The sequence below is a fragment of the Trichomycterus rosablanca genome, chromosome 15 (genome assembly GCF_030014385.1).
Source record: "Trichomycterus rosablanca isolate fTriRos1 chromosome 15, fTriRos1.hap1, whole genome shotgun sequence".
Classification (NCBI taxonomy): domain Eukaryota; kingdom Metazoa; phylum Chordata; class Actinopteri; order Siluriformes; family Trichomycteridae; genus Trichomycterus; species Trichomycterus rosablanca.
Window position 1 is genome coordinate 2,862,113 of NC_086002.1, and position 17,731 is coordinate 2,879,843.

Below are 17,731 nucleotides of genomic sequence, written 5' to 3' on the forward strand. Positions count from 1 at the left end.
AACATTACAACCTGTCTTAATAAATCTATTCATGCCGTCCCAGCTTTTTTTGGAACTGCGCCTGTAAGTCCTTCTCTGTAATCTCTGTCTTTCTATTCTAGGAGAGACGGGAATCATTTCGCGAGAAAAAAGAATCCGCACGATGAAGCCATGGATATTTTGAAAACCCACATGGACATCCCTCCTCCTCCACAGGTGCTTTCATTTCTCTGTCTGGTTATCGCTTGTGATGCTACTGCTGTAGTGTTTGGCATAAATTAGGGTGACCGTATTTTGGTTTTCAAAAAAAAGAGGGCACTTGGCAGGGATGGCAGCGTGAGCCAGGCGGACACCCGCACTGGTGTGAAATGCAAAAACTCCCTCTGCAGCAGTAACGACATCTTCTGTGTTACTTGGTCTTTACCTTGCTGAACTGACACCTTTATATGCAGTGTGCTGTGAAGGTTTGTGATGAGCGATTTAACGTTTTCCATTCACGTAGCGTTCAAGTGCCTCACATTTACTGTGAGCTTATAAAGAAAGAAATAAACTACAAATACACAGACAAACTATCGGGAGCAGAATACTTTACTGGCTTGTTCTTTCCAGGTGCAGCACAGACTACAGAGATGATCACATGTGTAGAGAAGCGACACTTTTACATTAATTATGGAATCCGCAGAGGGTCAAAATGCACTAAATACGTGAACACACACAGCAAACATTGTCTGCACAGAAACGTCTCTTACACTAGCAATCCAAGGCAATTCAGTTAGCAATTGGTTAGTCAAAATGTCCAAGATGTCGAAGTGTAAAGCTGCTAACTGAGTCTGGAAAACTCACAATCAATTCTGTGGACGCGTCCTTCATCAGCATCCTCGTCTGTGTGTGTGTCTGCAGAGAAGACCTCCGGATCCTGTCCTGGGGTCCAGACAGCAAGTTCCCATATTCCCAAGGAGCACTACAGAGGGAGCACCAGCGTTCCCGTTAAGAACACCAGGAGCAGGTATCATTTAAAAAGTACAGGAGCTGATGGAGGTTCTTCTTGATCATCATAGCACTGAACCTTTGTAGAGAGTTCTGAAGTGCAGACTGTGGAGTAGATCTTCCCTCTCTTTATCCCTCTCATTGTCCTCTGTGTGTGTGTGTGTGTGTGTGTGTGTGTGTGCAGTGTCCAGAGATCTGCCTGTAGAATCAGAAACCATTCAGACGTCGCTCCAGCTCAGCAGCACAGACGAACACTACACCTACACCAACGTTCCATGGAAGATCTACATCAGGAAGGAGGTAGGTGCTGCGTGGTGACACGGATCCTCATCCTCGTCTCCAGTCACTGTCGGTGAAGAGCTGACCACGCTCTTTAAGTATGCGCATGGGTTTCCTTATACCACCCAAAACTGTTTAGTAGGTGGATTGGCTGCTCTACATTTAGCAGATGCTTTTATCCAAAGCGACTTACAGTACTGTGACACTATACAGTCTGAGTAATTGAGGGTTAAGGGCCTTGCTCAAGGGCCCAACAGGAGCAACCTGGCAGTGGTGGGGCTTGAACCAGCACTGGCAATTAATGTTTTTATATTTTATGCATTTTTCTCCCAATTTAGTGTAGTCAATTTATCTTCCGCTGCTGGTGGATCCCTGATTGCAGTCGAGGTGGGTATATTGCTGCTCACGGCTCCTCCGACCCGCGCACAGCCCTTAACAGAACCCTTTTCCACCCATGCGCCTCTCTATCTGCCAATCAGGGTCCTTACACAGCAATTGAACACCCCGCCCACATATTCCGGTCATCCCTCCCTGCAGGCACTGCCAATTATGCCCGCTAGATGGCGCCCAGATGACCGGTGGCAACGCCGAGTTTCGAACCTAGCTAGCAGAATATCTCGCTACACCACCTGAGCGTGCTTTCAGTGTTTCTGAGTGCCGTCAGACCCACTGTGACCCTGACCAGTGATGCCATGAATTCAAATGCTTTCATAACTCCATGTTGTGGTTCGTGAAGGAATCTGCCACTGGCTGGTAAAAAGAAGAGTCCAGTAGATTCACGTATCCGAGGGGATGTTGAGGTTAAAAATGCAATAGGGGCTCGGTGGGTAGCACCATCGTTCCAGGGTTCGATCCCCAGCTGAGTGGTCCGGGTCCTTTCTGTGTAGAGTTTGCATGTTCTCCCCGTTTCTGTGTGGGTTTCCTCCCACAGTCGAAAGACGTGCGAGTGACGTGAATTGGAGATGAATGTGACCAAAATAACGGTAAATAAAAATAAATAAATACATTTAACACCATGATTTTTTAGGTGTTTTACCCCAGGGACAGCTGGAACCACCCGCTCGTACTGGATATCATATTCAAGCAGGTAAAAATCTCATCACTCATTATTTATATTAGAAGCGAAACCTTTTGAGGCGTGGCTGTACCCCAGATGCTTCATTTCTCTCCCTCTTTACCCTCCATCAGATTGTTAATGACACGTTTTCAGACGCCTGTGTGAGAATCACTCAGGAGGAAAGACTGCAAATGAAGTCCTTATTCAGTAAGTGAACTACAAATCCCACAGTGCTTTGCAGAATAGGTATACATGCAAGTCTGTACAGCAATACAATATGTGTGTGTGTGTCTGACAGAGCAACACGTGATAGAGCCGGACACTGAACACGGTCAGGACGAGAGCGTGAAGAGGGTCGTAGTCATGGCCGCCCGAGACTCATGGGAGATTTATTTCTCCCGCCTTTTTCCAGCATCGGTGAGTACTGAGGGTGAAACGTGCTGCCTCTTCTACTATCTATACACCGATCAGCCATAGCATTAAAACCCCCTCCTTGTTTCTACACTCACTGCACTTTGTAGTTCTACAATTACTGACTGTAGTCCATCTGTTTCTCTGCATACTTTGTTAGCCCACTTTCATGCTGTTCTTTAATGGTCAGGACCCCCACAGGACCACCACAGAGCAGGTATTATTTAGGTGGTGGATCATTCTCAGCACTGCAGTGACACTGACATGGTGGTGGTGTGTTAGTGTGTGTTGTGCTGGTATGAGTGGATCAGACACAGCAGCGCTGCTGGAGTTTTTAAACACCGTGTCCATTCACTGTCCACTCTATTAGACACGCCTACCTAGTTGAAAGTCAGAGACGATCGCTCATCTATTGCTGCTGTTTGAGTCGGTCATCTTCTAGACCTTCATCAGTGGTCACAGGACGCTGCCCACGGGGCGCTGTTGGCTGGATATTTTTGGTTGGTGGACGATTCTCAGTCCAGCAGTGACAGTGAGGTGTTTAAAAACTCCAGCAGCGCTGCTGTGTCTGATCCACTCATACCAGCACAACACACACTAACACACCACCACCATGTCAGTGTCACTGCAGCGCTGAGAATGATCCACCACCTAAATAATACCTGCTCTGTGGTTGTCCTGTGGGGGTCCTGACCATTGATAAATAGGGTGAATGGACTACAGTCAGTAATTGTAGAACTACAAAGTGCTTCTATATGGTAAGTGGAGCTGATAAAATGGACAGTGAGTGTAGAAAGAAGGAGGTGGTTTTAATGTTATGGCTGATCGGTGTACAGTGGTTATAAATATAAGTATCCTCCACAGGGCAGTGTGGGAACCGGAGTCCAGACGTTGGCCGTTTCTCACTCCGGGATCAAACTGTTAAAAACGGTGCAGAGCGGCACCAAAGCTCCGGATTACTTCCAAGTGCTGAGATCCTACAGGTACGTCAGATGTGTGAAAGAAGTCCCAGACATTTCTATATAAACAAATCAGTAGAGTAAGTCCCTGCAGTCATGCTCCAAAATCCAGTAAAACATGGTAAGTAAAAGAGGACCGACTCTATATTAATGCCTGTTACTGTTTTGTGATGTAATGCCAAATATACCATGCATCCAAAAGTATGTGGACACCCCTTGGGTGTCTAAAATCATATATATAAATAAGTCCATATGCTCACAATATTGTGGCAGCAGTTTGGGGAAGGCCCTGTCCTGTACTAGCATGACTGTGCCTCGTGCACAAAGCGAGCTCCATAAAAACTTGGCTGAATGAGTTGGGTGTGGAGGAAGTCCAGTGGCCTGCACTAAACACCAGTTGGGATGAATTGGAACATAGAGTGTTTGACTGCACAAATGAGCCCAAAAATGAAATATTCCTCTAGCACACCAGCGCCGAGATTCTGAACTCCTCGGTTCGGAACTCGGCGTTGCCACCGGTCGGCTGGGCGCCATCTAGCGGGCATAATTGGCAGTGTCTGCAGCAGATACGTTTCTGCTAGGGCAGGAGAAATAGGGGGAGAAAATGCATCTCTTATCTTCACAGGTACTCGGACATCCTCTTCGTGACCGTCCCGTCTCCAAACATGCTGGAGTTCAACCTGACGAGCGAGACGCTGATCCTGTTCTCGGCCAAAACGCCTCAGATCAAGTACATGGTGGATGAGTTCATCTCACAGCTCAAGAAGGTCAGTGGTGGGGTCAGCAGGTCACACAGCGAGACTCTCTAAACCTGGTTTAATCCTTGAAGTAATTTGATGCTCCCTCCACCATGCTTCACATACATTAATACATTTGAACTCTCTCTCTGCAGGACTCTCAGTATGCCGTAGCCGAGAGGAACTACATCACGAACGAGCAAACCCTGCTCAGCTTCCACAAAGGAGATCTAATCTGCCTGCAGCCGAGGGACAGACTACAGGAAGGTGAAGCGTCATCCTACACGGTGGTCTCCTAATTCCTCATTAACTTCTCTGTGCCCATATAAATAGGACTGGCTAGAATGCGCTACATGAGATTCTTTGCCAAGGTGCTAATGGAGATGTGTCTGGGTGGTCAGATCTAGGGTGCAAGAAGCATCAGAAAAGTCACTCACTTTTTCACTGTCCACAGTCGAGCAAGCTTTCTTACAAAGCAGCCTCAAAGCCTAAAGCAATTTAATGAAAATAAAACCTGCTTCTTATTTGTACACAGCATTAACTGTATCTTTCAGGTCAGTTATACGGGTGTGTGGTGAAGAAGAAGGTCGTCTACCTGGAGGAGGTGAAGAGAGACGCCTCAGACTTCGGTAAGTTCTTGATTTACTTATTTGGCATAAGTATGTGGACACCTGACTGCAACAATATAAGGTTTTCACTTATTTTCTAAGATGTTGGAGTATGTCTGTGTGAATGTGTGAAAATTTCTGCTAAATGCAGAAAATGTAAATGTAGATGTAGAATGTGTGCCTATTCTGTCAAAAAAAAACATTTACCAGGCTTACAATCATTGTATGTTTTTCCCTGGGATGGACGGACAGACAGACAGACAGACAGACAGACAGATAGGCAGGCAGGCAGACAGACATACAGATAGGCAGGCAGACAGACAGACAGATAGATAGGCAGGCAGACAGACAGACAGACAGACAGACAGACAGACAGACAGACAGACAGACAGACAAATAGGAAAAAGGCAGGCAGGCAGACAGACAAATAGGCAAAAGGCAGACAGACATACAGATAGATAGATAGATAGATAGATAGATAGATAGATAGATAGATAGATAGATAGATAGATAGATAGATAGATAGATAGATAATCAGACAGACAGATAGACAGACAGGTAGATAGATAGACAGACAGACAGACAGACATGTAGATAGATAGATAGATAGATAGATAGATAGATAGATAGATAGATAGATAGATAGATAGATAATCAGACAGACAGACAGACAGACAGACAGATAATCAGACAGACAGACAGATAGATAGATAAACGGACAGACAGACAGATAGATAAATGGACAGACAGACAGACAGACAGACAGACAGACAGATAGATAAATGGACAGACAGACAGACAGACAGACAGACAGACAGACAGACAGACAGACAGACAGATAGATATTGTACGGCGCCCCTGGAGCAGAGAGGATTAAGAGCCTTGCTCAATGGCCCAACAGTGACTGCATGGCATGCAGTGGGAAATTCTTGCATGGAATATGGGAAACTGGGGAGCCGAGAGGGGTCAGGGCCCCAGATGCTGCTTGGCAGAGCTTTGATTTCGAACCCACAACCGTTCGCTTAATAGCCCAGAGCTCCACCTACTGAGCTATTACTGTCCCTGGTCAGTCTAACTTTACAGCGCTGCGTCCTGCACGCTACTGAAGTTCAGAGTATCAGAGACACTGACGTCCGCTCAGAGCTACCTGTCCACGCTTTCCTAACGTCTGATGTTTAATAAACCCGTTTCACGTTTGTCCAGGCTGGAGGTTCGGAGCAGTGATGGGACGCAGCGGTGCATTTCCTGCAGGCTACGTCGTTCCTGTGGCAGCTCCAGACTTCCTGAACGTTCCATCAGACGGAGAAGGAGCACCAAGAGACGGACAGGGTGAAGAAACGGTATCAGGAAGCACGCCGTCCATCCATGCACCACACAGATTTGGCTAAACACTAAAAATACATACAGTCTTTTATACAGGGCATGCATAGTGTCCATAACTGACTGAATAGGCACAAGTTCCCACAGACACACTCCAAAACCTTGTGAAAATTCAAGTGTTCATTGTTCTTGTCTCTTAGTGGTACATCGTTGTGCTCTTGTTTCTGTGTGCTCTGTTTAGGTGAGTAGTTTTGACCAGTGGACCAGTCCTGAAGCAAGCGGCAGCATCTTTCTGGACACTCAATACAACATGGTAGAATTTGCCAGGAAATATTTCAGACAGTCCAGAGTGAGCAAAAGGTTTGTACCGTCACACTCTTCACCCCATCAGCCCCCTCGTACCACCACCCAAAGAATTATTTAGCATTAATTTTCATTGTTGTTGTTGTTTTTTTTAGTGATTCTCCCAGCAAAGGTTCCCGGGATCCTGCAGAAATGATTAAATTCAGCCAGGTAAAAAACATTCAGCTGTTTTGAGTTACTTGTGAGGTCTATCTGTATGGTAAAGACTGTCCACTGAGCATTGAAAACAAGTCAGGAGTCTAATCAGGATACAAGCCCGTCTTAAAGGCACTGAGCACACCTCAACACTCAGATTCATTCAGTCCATTATTAAAAAAGGAAAGAAAATATAAAACTACAGCCCAACTGCCTAGGTCAGCACACGTGTGATGTCCTGTCATGGATTAGCGTCCAACCAGGGTGTATTTATGCCCCACACTCACCACAACCCTTATCATAGTGAGGTGAATAGGGCAGATGTAGCCTAGTGGTTAAGGTACTGCACTAGAAATCAAAAGGTCACTGGTTCAAGGTTGTCACTGTTGGGCCCTTGAGCAAGGCCCTTGATCCTCAATTGCTTAGACTGTATACTGTCACAGTACTGTAAGTTGCTTTAGATATAAATGAATAGTAATAACGATTTTCATCCAGGAAAATACCAGGGTGACGATTAATCTTGGAGCATCACACACTAACACACACACACACACACAACTGCACTGCATCATGGTACATACTGGGTACCATTTGACACACGCTTTAGTACAGGACTGCTTATCTGCTTATCCAATAAGGTTTGGGGGGGGGGATGGGGGGGGGGGGGGGTGCTGGAGCCTATCCCAGCTTTTCAATGGGCGCAAGGCACACAGTAACACCCTGGAACGGATGCCAGTCCATCACAGGGCAGACACACACCCACACCCATTCACCTATAGGGCAATTCAGTGTATCCAGTTAACCTGGCTGCATGTTTTTGGACTGTGGGAGGAAACCGGAGCTCCCGGAGGAAACCCACACAGACACGAGGAGAACATGCAAACTCCACAGAGAAAGGACCCCCACGGCCCTGCCTGGGGATCGAACCCAGGACCTTCTTGCTGTGAGGTGACAGTGCTGCCCACCGAGCCACCGTTCCGCCCGGCAAATAAAAATGAAATCATTAAATAATATACCTCAAGATTCAGATCTGTTCTTGTCTGTGATTGGATCCCTGATTAAATGAAGGTGGTGCTAGCCATGATTATTATTCACTTAATAATAATAACCTAGTTTGTCTTTTAGTTTTTAAAAAATGTTGATGTTCAAACTGTCTAAAAGTCACCCGGACTATTTAAAATATTTAAAATTCCGAACTCTGCTTTCAGGCCCAGATGGAGGAGTCGCTGATTGAGTTGACAGACCCGAGCATGAACCGGGTGGCTTCTGAAATGTTCCTGGGTGAGTTTGGTTTACAGCCAGGGGTGCGACATTCTGCATCTCACCACTAGGTGGCGTGATAGAGCTTTTAATTATTTATCCAAATTATATAGTTATAACTGATACAGCAGTTTAGGGTTAAGGGTTTTGCTCAGGTGCCCAACAGTGGCAGCTTGGCAGTGGTGGTGCTTGAACCGGCAACCTTTCGATTACTAGTCCATCACCCTAACCACTGCCTAACAACACCAACCATTCACTCACTCACTCACTCACTCAGTCATTCGCCCGGGCATTCACTTTCTTATTCAGGCACTTGATCACTTATTCATTATCTCACACCTAAAGGTTGTTTGTTGTAGCCTGTCTGGCACAGACTGGCATGTTTTTGCTCTGAACCATTATTATTACTGTATTATTGAAAAAAAAAAAACTTGGTGCCCCACCTGGTAGTAAAAACATGTCACGCCACTCGCTTACACAAACTGCATCCTATAGTATGTCTGTTTTTAATTAGCTTTAATTAACTTTAGCATAATACAAGTATTGTGTGTGTGTGTGTGTGTGTGTGTGTGTGCGTAGCCGTCATGAAGTTTATGGGTGACCATCCACTCCGAGGCCAGTCTGAACACTTTGTGCTCTGCACCTTCTTAAAGGTAAAGTTTTGCACACACAGTAGGCATTAATATGGGGCATTAATATGGAGTTGCAGCCAAGACTTCCCAACATTTAGTTTTCCCATTCAGTCAATTAATTTGTAAGGCTCTGATGCCTGGAAACTGCATACTAATTCATCCCAAAAACGTTCAGTGGGGTCTGTGCCAACCCCTAAAGTTTCGTCACACCAAACAATGACATTGAAACATGTCATTAATTTATCATCATTGATTTTTACATACCTGTTAGCAGTTGATGTGGCTGAAACACTTCAAGTCAATCATGAAGACGTGTGTCCACATACTTTTGGCCATCTAGTATATTACACATATTCACCAACAAAAAAAATAAAAATACTGATCAGTCAGGTTTTTTTTCATTGATAGAATGGGTAGAGAAAGATGAACCCCAGGCTGACAGCGCAGTGGGGGAATTGGACAGGTCTAAATTTAATGCTCGTCCAGGCCAGTAGCACCACTAAGAACCAGAGCTAACGTATCAGAAACTAAGAATGTTTGTGTGAACGCAGCTTCATCCTGAATGTCATTTATTATTCTGAACGTTTCACAGCTGGTTGGGCAGCAAGAGCTCATGAGGGATGAGGCGTACTGTCAAGTTCTCAAGCAGATCACTGCCAACACCAGCTCTAAACAGTAAGATCATTTTTATATTATTATTATTATTAGTCTTGACGCACCTAACTGCATGTAGAGGGTGACAAAGCGCAGCGACATATGCGATCTAATGCAGCTACAAAATGCATCTCATTTGGAGTTCCTCATTACTAAGATTACGGAATCGTCTTAGAACTGTGTGTGTGTGTGTGTGTGTGTGTGTGTGTGTACCCCGCAGTGATAGCTGTCAGAAAGGTTGGCGTCTGCTCTACATTCTCTCGGCGTTCGTCCGCTGCTCCGAGGTGCTCAGGCCCTTCCTGCTCAAATTCTTCAGGGATGCCTGCACGGGTGCGGGGGCGCAGTTTCAAGGTACGTCCAGTCACCCTTCTTTCTAAAGGAACAGGTGGACAAAACAACGGTCATCGAAAACGTCTCACAGCACAACAGAGCAAGGTCTAGCGTTTAGGCTGGGACCATTCTCTTGGTGTGTGTCACCATCGTGTGGTGGATTGTGGTAAAGCAAAATTTCACGTCAGTTTCTCAATCTATCGGTTCTCAGGCATCGCCAAAGTTTGTGAGCAGAACCTGAAGAAGACCTGCCAGTTCGGCGGGAGGACGGTCTGTCCCAGCAGCATGGAGCTCCAAGCCATAATGGTCAGTACACACACACACACACACGCGCGCACACACACGCGCGCGCACACACACACACTGCAATGACTTCTGCAACTGTTCTTTTTCCTTGACTGAATTAGAAGACAAACGTTCATGTCTTGTTCTATGAAAATATGATAGGGGCGGCACGGTGGTTAGGTGGGCAGCTCTGTCACCTCACAGCAGGAAGGTCCTAGGTTCGATTCCCAAGTGGAGCAGTCCGGGTCCTTGTTCTCCCCATGTCTCTCTACTATATGAAAGAACTGGCCAAGCTGGACTTCTCAGTAGGGTTCACATGTTCCTGACAGGTTGAGGTCAGGAACATGTTAGCCATTCCGAAACGGCTTGGACCTCCTAGGACAGTAGGTACAGTGTTGTTGGGTTTTAATCCCCCACCTTTTCTCCATCATACTTCTGGTCACCGTAGCCAAATATCTCCTTGGGCGGCTCCTGATCAGAGGCCTTGATCAACACCAGACCTCTGAACGGGGGCTTAACCTGCTTGACCGTGAACAGTGACTCGTGTCTTCCTGCAGCTTCAATACTACTTCCTGACCTGGGCAAAGAGACCACTGTTCCATGTACTCTGTACTTATGGACGGGAGTTGGTCAGATGACGTTAATCCACGATGATGATTAGGAATTGCTCCAAGTGACCCCCCCCCTTGATTAGCTGTCTAACGGATGCTGTTATATAGAAAGCCGGGATCCAGGGTTCGAACACCCAGCAGTGCTATCAGTCTGTCAGGCGTCCACATACAGACATGATTGGCTGTGTTTGAGAATGGGGAGGGACGAAGCCTGCGATGGATCGGCATCTTGTCCGGGTGTGTTAGTCCACTGCGACCTGTGATACTGGAGAAACAGGACCCACCACAACCCTGACCAGAATAAAGTGGTGGTAAAACACATTTGACCCATATGGGGGAGAAACTAAAATCTGACAACCTTCCATTCCCGAGTTATGAGGTTTGTATTCCTTGTTCCAGGCTGGTCGAAGCTCAAAGCGACAGCTGTTTCTGCTCCCAGGAGGACTAGAGCGCCATCTAAAGATCAAAACCTGCACTGTAAGACATGCTTCCACTAAATGTTAGAATAATAAGAACGATTAATATGACTATGACGATGTGTGTCCACTAATATTGCTTGTGTGTGTGTGTGTGTGTGTGTGTGTGTGTAGGTTGTTCTGGATGTTATAGAGGAGCTGTGTTTTGAGATGACACTGCAAAGACTGGAGGCGCTGGACGAGTACACAATCTTCATCGTTTTAAACAGAGGTGAAAACGGATCACTGTCAGGGGAAATAGTTGCAAAATCAGGCTGTGAACGGCACTGTTTCGAAGTGTCCACAGACTTATCGAAACACCAGAATAGTTTAATCAACAATGCATCATTTTCCACAGAAATAGGCTTACCGTTTGATTCAGTTCTCCTATTTGTGTTATTTTGGTGGGCGTTATTTCTCAGAGAAAACTATACACCTATAGCCTATCCTAGCTTTTCAACAGTCCTGATGCATTGTGGTTATTGTAGTTTGGTCTGAATGCTGCAGGTCGGAGCGTGAGGCCGCTGAACAAGCGAGAGTACGTGTTAGACGTGGCCGGCGAGGCCGAGATGACCGACAGCAGCTACGGCTTCTGGTTCAGACGGGTGATCTGGGCTCAGCCGCTCAAGTTCGACAACGAGCTCAGCGTCACGGTTCACTACAACCAGGTAAGAAATATCGGCTCTTCTGATTGGCCGAAAGGTCCAGTTATTCTGAGTGGCACAACCCTGGGCTCACAGTGATCCTGACCAGGTTAATCCTCAGTCCATCTCAGGGCATCACACTAACACATTTACTTGCTTCAAGGAGGATTAGGAGGATTAGGAGCAGCCAATCCACCTACTTTCATGTTTTCGGGAGGTGGAAAAATCCATGAAGTGACAGGAGGATCGAACCCAGGTCCTCGGAACCCTGGAGCTGTGCGACATCTACATTTATAATTCAGCTAAGCCTAATATGACATATTCATTCATTCATTCATTCATTCCCACTGACTGAATCATCATGGTCAGGGTCACAGTGACTTGGAAAGTGTATGTTGCCCTGCGATTAATTAGCGCTCTGTTCAGGGTGTGTTCCCGCCCCATCTAGGGGAATCTTATTGTAGCCAATCCACCTACTAGAATGTTTGGAAGGTGAAAGAAAACCAGAGTGGATGTGAACCTAAAGGGAAGGCCACAAAGCTGAAAGCTAAATTCCATTATTTTCTAAATAATCTGCCTTTCCAGTTAGCAGTGGGTGTGGCTGAAAAGAAAAGAAAATTAAAAGCGACAAATAAGAAACAGTGTCCAGATACTTTTGGCCATGGAGTAACCCTTGTGTGTGTGTGTGTGTGTGTGTGTGTTTGCAGGTTCTCCCTGATTACCTGAAGGGTTTGCTGAACGTTTTGCCTCCAGGCAAAGTCAGCGAGCAGCAGTTTAACCAGATCGCTAAACTGGCAGCTCTTCAGCACAGAGCGAAAAACGGCGTCTCTGTGCCCACGATGTACGTTTATAACACAATCGTAATAATTTATCATTACCTTTTTACCTTTTTAATTTTTCTTACCCTTTTAAGTAGTCAAAAGTTTACATATGCTTGTTAAAAACCTCGTAGCAGTCTTGGCTTAATATTAAGAAAATGCAGGTGCCGGACTGGCCTGCCTGCAGTCCAGATCTGTCTTCCATTAAAAATGTAGCCATATAATGTACATTAAACAACAACAACAAAAGTGGTTGAATACTTATTATCCTTCACCGCTCCTCACTCTGTTCCCCTGTGTGTCGGTGTGAAGGCACGAGCTGGTGGAGTACATCCCCGCTCAGCTGTTCAGCAGACAGGGACCCCAGCAGTGGAAGCACCTGCTCGTCCAGCACACTCATGCCGTCCAGAGTCTCAGTCCTCACCAGGCCAGATCACAGTTCCTGGGTACGTCTGTCTATATACAACACACACACACACCAACACACACACACACACACACACACACCCTGGTGCCCAACACACTCATGCCGTCCAGAGTCTCAGTCCTCACCAGGCCAGATCACAGTTCCTGGGTACGTCTGTCTATATACAACACACACACACACACACACACACCAACACACACACACACACACACACACACACACACACACCCTGGTGCCCAACACACTCATGCCGTCCAGAGTCTCAGTCCTCACCAGGCCAGATCACAGTTCCTGGGTACGTCTGTCTATATACCACACACACACACACACACACACACCCATACCCACACACACACCCTGGTGCCCAGCACACTCATGCGGTCCAGAGCCTCAGTCCTCACCAGGCCAGATCACAGTTCCTGGGTACGTCTGTCTATATACCACACACACACACACACACACACACACACACCCATACCCACACACACACCCTGGTGCCCAGCACACTCATGCGGTCCAGAGTCTCAGTCCTCACCAGGCCAGATCACAGTTCCTGGGTACGTCTGTCTATGTACCACACACACACACCCACACACCCTGGTGCCCAACAGACCCATTTACCATACATTGATGCTGTGGAAACACTGCTATCTAGTGGCGGGATGCGGGACGCAATCATTTTGTGGGTCACAAATGCATTGTGGGAGATGTAGTTTATGTACAGCATTGCAGTGTATTTTAAGACAATTGTACACCTTTTAAGCTCTCACAGGCCACATACAATGAAGTAGTGGGCCGGATTCGGTCCGCGGGCCTTGAGTTTAACACGTCTGGTCTATAGTCACAAGTATGTGGACACACTGCTAACAGCCACATCCTGTTCAGACATGACCATTCCCCTGTGGCGAGCTTTGGCGAGTTTTTGTGTAGAATGGAATGCCAGTAATGAACCAGGCCTTGTCGTCCACCATCAATGCCTGACAGCACTCTGAAATCTTGCGGAACGTCTGTCCAGAAGAGTCAAGGATGTAGGTAAGAGATGAAATGTGGGAGCACCAGTGGATTAACGCCAATGGTTTGGAAAAGGGAACATAGTCAGGCGACCCTATAATTTTGGCCCCTACAAATATATATCTTATATTTTTATTAATGTAGCCTGTATATGTGTGTGTGTGTGGATGTGTGTGTGTGTTTTGTAGGGTTGGTGAGCGCATTTCCCATGTTTGGATCATCGTTCTTCTACATTCTGAGCAGCAACAATAGCGCCGTCTCCACCCCCTGCATCCTGGCGGTCAATCTAAAGGGCCTTCACTTTCTGCACAGAGACACTCACGTGCGTCCAAACTCGTACTTTTAAACGTTTCATGTTTTATTACATAGTATATGATCGTGCATCGGTTTGTTTTGCTATTTTTGACCAAAGTTTAAGGTTATAAAGATAGTCATAAAGATTGGCTTTGTCCCAGTTTTTATTGGATTGGACTTTGGTGACCTCTGCCAGCTAGTGACGGTCAGGCTACAGGTTAGCGCACGCCTGATATAACACGTGCAAAGCTGCCGGCCTCTTCTTTATACCAACCAGCAGCAAAATCTTGCAAAGAGCCTCAGTACGTAGTGAGGACCACGCTACTCTCCGCTACTAATGTTATTATTCATTACATAAAACCCATCATTCTCTTTTTCGTAGGAGGTCTTTCTGAGGTTTTCACTGATGCTGGTTCAGTCCACGCACACACAGCGACCCAGAGCAGGAGCGAGTTACCCATACGTGGACGTCTTACTGGGAAACATGACCAACCAAAGAACCACACAGTTACAGCTGGAACAGGTAACACAGTCGGGACTAACGTACTGCAGGGAGCATGCTAACAAAACCAGTCATAACATGATCACACACTACAGACACCTGAAACTACAAACCTTAATATCAGTGGATTTTAGAACACTACTGCAGTGCAGGGACTCAGTTGCTTCAAATCGACCATCTACAGCACATAACATTATTAAAAGATTCAGAGAATCTAACCACATTAATATTAGGAACCGGTTTTGGAAAACACACGTCAGTCTTAACTTGCATTTGTAGATGCAGCAACGTCAGTGTTTACTACCAGCAAAGCAGACGCCATAAATCACATACTCGACTTCTCTGGACCCGAGCAGGTCTCCTGAAATAATGGGGGTAAGAAAACCGATCTTCTTGATCGTTACCAAGGCTCGAAGTTCAAAATCCGGCATCTGTCATGGTATATAATAATAATTATTATTTCAATATATATAGCACAACCAAGGACGCTTTACAAAGTATACATGGTTGTATTAGTTCCAGTGGCCTGGGTAAGTTTAGCGAGACAGCAGGGTGGCTTTATAGTAAGAAAGTGCTGGTGCTAGACTGGCCTGCCTGCAGACTAGATCTTCCATTTAAGACGTGTGGTGCACCTCAACATCCCCTAAATTTAAAACCTTTGATTTTCACCCTAAAACTCGACTCGAGAACTTGATTGGCTGGCGTATGCCGCACTGCACAGCAAAACAAAGGGGTGAGCGTCCCAGTGCATTTTGTAATGTATTTTGTGCATTTATTGCCCTCAATCGTTATCGTGGCTCTTAAGAAGGCGAGAGAAGAAGGTCACAGTAGAAGTAAAGTAGGTGTTAAGAGCAAAATATGAAAGCAGTGTTAGTGTTACTGAACTCCAAGATCAAGCATCTCCACGATTAAGAAGCATAAGGAAACAATAAAGAAGTTTTATTGTATTTTATTTATTTATTTATATTATATTTGTGTTATTTTCAGTGTATATTATTTTACATGAGCCTAAAATATGTGCAGTTTCTCTGCACCATGGACGCATTAACAGGTTTCACATTCTTATAGAACAAATACCTTGAAACTCGACGTCTTTTAAACTCGACGCCACTCCCAGAACCGAGAGACGTCGAGTTTCAAGGTACCACTGAGGCCCTGAGGTGGTAACGTGTTATATCAAGCAGAAATGGGGAAAACGTGCCACTTTTTACCATTTTAAGCTGAATACAGGTCAAAAAGTACATGCACTGCCTTACTGTTTGGTTTTATTTACATTTTCCTAATGTCCCAACTTTTTTGGAATTGGGTTTGCCAACAATTCCACTTCAAGTGAAGATGAAACATTCACCTGTTGGACTAATATGAGGAATAAACAGAACTAGTGTTTGAAGGTATAAATACACTTCTTAAATGTAAAGTCAGATTTTGATGCATGTTTACACACACACACACACACACACACACACAGTCAGCGTATATTCTTAAATACTATATTAATGTTACGTGGTTTTATCTTCAGGGTTTGGAGCTTTGTCGTGTCGTTGCCATGCACGTCGAGAATCTGCTGTCGCTGCAAGAGAAGAGACTCAATCTGCCGCCGAGTGAAATCACCCTCCTCTAAACACGAGAGAGGAACCATCATCTCACCTACAGTACGATCCCAGTCTATAACAGCCTCCACTCCTGCGTTTCTGGGGATTTGTGCCTATAGCATTCATTTAATTTTATACAACACAGTGCTGTTATAGCAACTCTGCTTCTATAACAGCCTCCACTCCTGCGTTTTTTGGAATTTGTATATAACATTCATTTAATTTTATACAACACCTTGCTGTTAAAGCAACTCTGCTTCTATAACAGCCTCCACTCCTGCGTTTCTGGGGATTTGTGCATATAGCAATAATTGTATACACCTGAACTGAATAAAACAAAGAGGTGTCCACATACTTTTGGCCATGTGGTCAGGCAGGATTTCTGTTTTGTTTTATATGTATATAATTTTATATTTTTTTTATATTAATAAAATATGATTATCTGAACTTTGTCACTGGAATCAAAATAAAGAAATGTAAATTACTGGTTTTTAACCAGCAGTTCCACTGAGTGTCTGAGCCAAACTGAGTCTCTGAGGTTTTGATGACGGCACGGACACTTTAAAAGTTAAAAGAACCGGGTAAAACGGCACTGAATGTGCTGCCAGGAGGAGTTTTTTTCTGCAGCTTTGCACATGAATCAGAAACACACGTGCATCTATTGTGGCAGTTAATAAAATAATCCTGAAGAATGTGAGCTGATGGATTTTGATGAAAGGATTATTGTTGGTAATTAATACTTCCGTGTCCCGGGCGTGCTGGATCTCCGTGAGTAAACACACAGACTGTGGAGCAGAATAAAATCCTGAGGGACTATTTTCCTACGCCGTATGGCTTCACTACCACACTATAAGGCCAAAAGTATAGAGACGTCCCTCTGCTCCTGAGGACAAAGCAAGGTCCGCTGAGTCTTCGTTTGACAGTTTGATGTAAAGAAACATCAGCACCCTGGACTAAGTTTTGAACTGAGCACTTTGGGATGAATTACAAACCAGGCCTTCTTGTCCGATGGCTCCTTTGACTGAATGGCCACAATATGAACCCCTACCAGAGCGTCCAGGTGGTGCAGTGGGATCTGAACTCTCGGGTTCGATTCTCAGCTCTGGGCACCCTCTAGCAGGCACAATTGGCCTCCAGTCTGCCTTGTGGATAAAGACCGGACTAAGGGGTGGGGTTATCAATGTTGTGTAGGGATCTTGGTTGACCAGGGCATCTGTACAGAAAGTGGAGGAGCACAGAGATCGGGGCGTGGCTCTCCTTGTACAAATCCACCAAAGTATGGGGGAATGAGAAGGGATTGGTGGACTGCGCACATGCCGGAGGGAGTTTGTGTCAGGCGAATATATACCCTCCTTGGACGCCACTGGGGTCCCCGGGGCCG

At 45.6% G+C, this 17,731-nt stretch overlaps 1 protein-coding gene across 1 annotated transcript in view; it reads left to right on the forward strand.

The window, feature by feature from the left end:
- myo15ab (myosin XVAb) overlaps nt 1–16,834 on the forward strand; it is a 46,551-nt gene extending 29,717 nt beyond the window's left edge. The window contains 26 exon segments of the mRNA XM_063010817.1: nt 102–195; nt 880–985; nt 1,151–1,266; nt 2,273–2,332; nt 2,434–2,532; nt 2,639–2,719; nt 3,578–3,696; nt 4,298–4,439; nt 4,565–4,676; nt 4,964–5,038; nt 6,221–6,446; nt 6,584–6,697; nt 6,796–6,850; nt 8,044–8,116; nt 8,675–8,748; nt 9,320–9,402; nt 9,602–9,732; nt 9,923–10,017; nt 11,007–11,084; nt 11,198–11,294; nt 11,570–11,730; nt 12,414–12,547; nt 12,837–12,970; nt 14,151–14,284; nt 14,639–14,779; nt 16,278–16,834. Of these exon segments, the coding sequence (XP_062866887.1) occupies nt 102–195; nt 880–985; nt 1,151–1,266; nt 2,273–2,332; nt 2,434–2,532; nt 2,639–2,719; nt 3,578–3,696; nt 4,298–4,439; nt 4,565–4,676; nt 4,964–5,038; nt 6,221–6,446; nt 6,584–6,697; nt 6,796–6,850; nt 8,044–8,116; nt 8,675–8,748; nt 9,320–9,402; nt 9,602–9,732; nt 9,923–10,017; nt 11,007–11,084; nt 11,198–11,294; nt 11,570–11,730; nt 12,414–12,547; nt 12,837–12,970; nt 14,151–14,284; nt 14,639–14,779; nt 16,278–16,379 (2,836 nt within the window). The 3' untranslated portion in view covers nt 16,380–16,834.
- Nucleotides 16,835–17,731: the final 897 nt, after the last annotated feature.